Below are 2,463 nucleotides of genomic sequence, written 5' to 3' on the forward strand. Positions count from 1 at the left end.
GGCTAGCAGAGACGGCTCAGCTGGGCTCTCACTGCTCTGTGTCCATTGTGTCCGTCTGTCCAGTTGCCTCACCTGGCCAGGCGTGCGGGAGGCAGGCTGGGGCCCCGAGGTGTCCCATCTGAACTGCGTCTTACCTCCTGTTGGCCTCGCATCCCCAGGGAGCTCGAGCCCCTGCTGCAGCCACACGTGGCTGTGAAGAAGGTCCCCTGTGTGGATGAGCACGGGAACCCAGTAAAGCCGCTGCAGCCGAACGGGATCAAGATGGAGAAGTTCGTGTTTGACGTGCTCCCGTTTGCCAAGTCAGTGCAGAAGCTGTCTTTGTTCCTGCCCCCACCCCCGTCTGGTGGTAGTTCTGAGGCCCAACAGGCAGGGAAGTGGAGGCCATGCCCATTGCAGGGGGGCTGGGGGGCTGCAGGAGGGTTTTGGTGCAAGAAGCCCAGAGGAAGCAGTCCCTGGGGTGGGAGCAGAGGGCGCGTCTAGAGCGGTCGGAGCCCTTGGGGTTGTGGACTTGCGGGGACACCTGTGCTTCCTCTTGAGTCCCCCTCTGCCCTGGCCCGGGGCCCTGAAGCTGTTTCCAGGGGAAGTAGCTGGAGCTGCCAGGGTAGGTGGCCCCCACCTGGGGTCCCAGGTTCTGGGGGTCAGGCTGGTGGGAAGGGGAGGGAAGAGAGGACCAAAGATAGCTCCGGAGTCTTGGAACAAAGACTCACGCGTGCTCGGGGGCCCAGAGAACAGACGCCCACGTAGTCTGTGTCGCTCCGGCCTGGCTTTCAGCTGCCGGGGCCCAGGGCGTCTGGGCCAGCACGTCGGGTCTGCAGCTGTCTCCCCTGCTCCCCCAGGAACTTCATGGCCTTCCAAGTGCTGCGGGAGGAGGAGTTCTCCCCACTCAAGAACGCTGACTCAGCCGACAGGGACAACCCCTCCACGTCCCGGCGGGCCCTGCTTGCCCAGCACTGCCGGTGGGCCCTGCGGGCAGGCGCCCGCTTCCTGGACGTGCACGGGGCCCAGCTCCCCGAGCAGCTCAGGTGAGTGTGGGCAGCGGGGTGTGGCCCGAAGGACAGTGATGTCAGGGTGTCACAGCCCAAGCCGCACTGCAGGGCCCTGCTGTCATGGCTGCTGAGCTGGGGTGGGGGCTTCTGCCCTGGCACCACACTGAATGCAGGTGGCCGTGTGCCCGGTCCTCGAGGTTGCTCAGGGCCCCGGGGACGTGAGGGCCGCATCTTCCCAGGCGGGGCACCCAGAAAGCAGCAGGCAGGTCACTTTCTAGGGTGGGGAAAGAATAGGAACTTAGGTTCCACCCCACTGCCCACAGCCACCTCCTGAATCTGGCTATCCAGGCTGTGAGATGCCTGCAGAGGGCAAGGAGCATTTTCCAGACCAAGTCAGGGCCTGTCGTTCTGGGGTGGTGTCCGGGGCTCCGTGTTCAGAGGAAGAGGAGATTGCCTGGAGGAGGGCTGCGGGTGTGGGGGATGGTCCGCTGGGTGGGCAGGGGCTGGCCGGCTTCCTGGTGGGTGGGGCCAGGGAGGGCGCTGGGACAGGACCCTGAACTGATCCTGAAGAGTGCACCCCCCAGCCTGCCTGGCAGCGCAGAGCCTCCAGCCATCTGTGAGATCTCCCCCTTGGTGTCATACGCTGGAGAGGTGAGAGCCGACCGGCGGCGGGGGCTCTGCTGGGGTTGGGGTGGCGGGGTTGGACGGGGCAGGCTGAGCTGGACGCTTGGCTGGGAAGTCACAGCTCTGCCACGGTCAACTGGCAGGGTCAGCGGTCCCTCTGTGGCAGAGGACTGTCCAAGACCTGGGGTGCAGTGAGCTGTCAGGAGCCTGGAGGGGCTGGGGAAGGCAAAGCAGGTCCATCTGAGCCTGGGGTTTGGGCTAGTGGGAGCCTCTCAGTGGGAGGACAGCCCGCTGTGCCTCCCGTGGGCAGTTCTGGCCAGCCCTATGGGAGGGCTGCACAGGCCCGGGAGCTCGAGGTGGCATCCAGCCCTCGCTCCTAGCAACCTCTCTGGCCCTGCCTCTCACTGGCTCCGGGCTGACCTGGGGCCTCACCCAGTGGACCAGGAGGTGGGATCCGGTCATCACGACCTGCTCGTCTCCAGGGGCTGGAGAAGTACCTGCGAGGCCGCGAGTTCCGGCCCCCACTCATCCTGGACGAGGCCATGGCCAGGGAGCTGCGGCCCTGACCCCTGCCAACCCTGGGGCCCAAGACTCAGGATGCAGCCCCACCTGGGCTCCAGGCAGGAGAGCTGCTCTGCGATTCTGGCTGCAGACCGGAGACCACAGAACGGAGCAGGCTTCCTCCACAGGGGTGGGAGGCCTCCCGCCACCAGGGCCCTGGGAGCCGGGTGACCCCGGGCCTGCAGGGTCCCTGGGGGCGCTCTGGCTTCACTCCTGCAGTGGCGTCCAGGCTGGAGGCAGAGGGACTCGGAGGACTGGGGTGGGGCCCAGGCCGGTGCGGCAGGGGGCGGCG

At 66.7% G+C, this 2,463-nt stretch overlaps 1 protein-coding gene across 1 annotated transcript in view; it reads left to right on the forward strand.

Annotated features, from left to right (window-relative positions):
• The window catches only part of UAP1L1 (UDP-N-acetylglucosamine pyrophosphorylase 1 like 1), a 5,104-nt gene extending 2,653 nt beyond the window's left edge, over nucleotides 1-2,451 (forward strand). The window contains exons 5-8 of the mRNA XM_010863354.1: nucleotides 12-299; nucleotides 837-1,022; nucleotides 1,571-1,637; nucleotides 2,093-2,451. Of these exons, the coding sequence (XP_010861656.1) occupies nucleotides 12-299; nucleotides 837-1,022; nucleotides 1,571-1,637; nucleotides 2,093-2,176 (625 nt within the window). The 3' untranslated portion in view covers nucleotides 2,177-2,451. The remainder of the gene's footprint in view (nucleotides 1-11; nucleotides 300-836; nucleotides 1,023-1,570; nucleotides 1,638-2,092) is intronic.
• The last annotated feature ends 12 nt before the right edge of the window (nucleotides 2,452-2,463 follow it).

The sequence above is a fragment of the Bison bison genome, unplaced genomic scaffold (assembly GCF_000754665.1).
Source record: "Bison bison bison isolate TAMUID 2011002044 unplaced genomic scaffold, Bison_UMD1.0 scf7180017858417, whole genome shotgun sequence".
Classification (NCBI taxonomy): domain Eukaryota; kingdom Metazoa; phylum Chordata; class Mammalia; order Artiodactyla; family Bovidae; genus Bison; species Bison bison.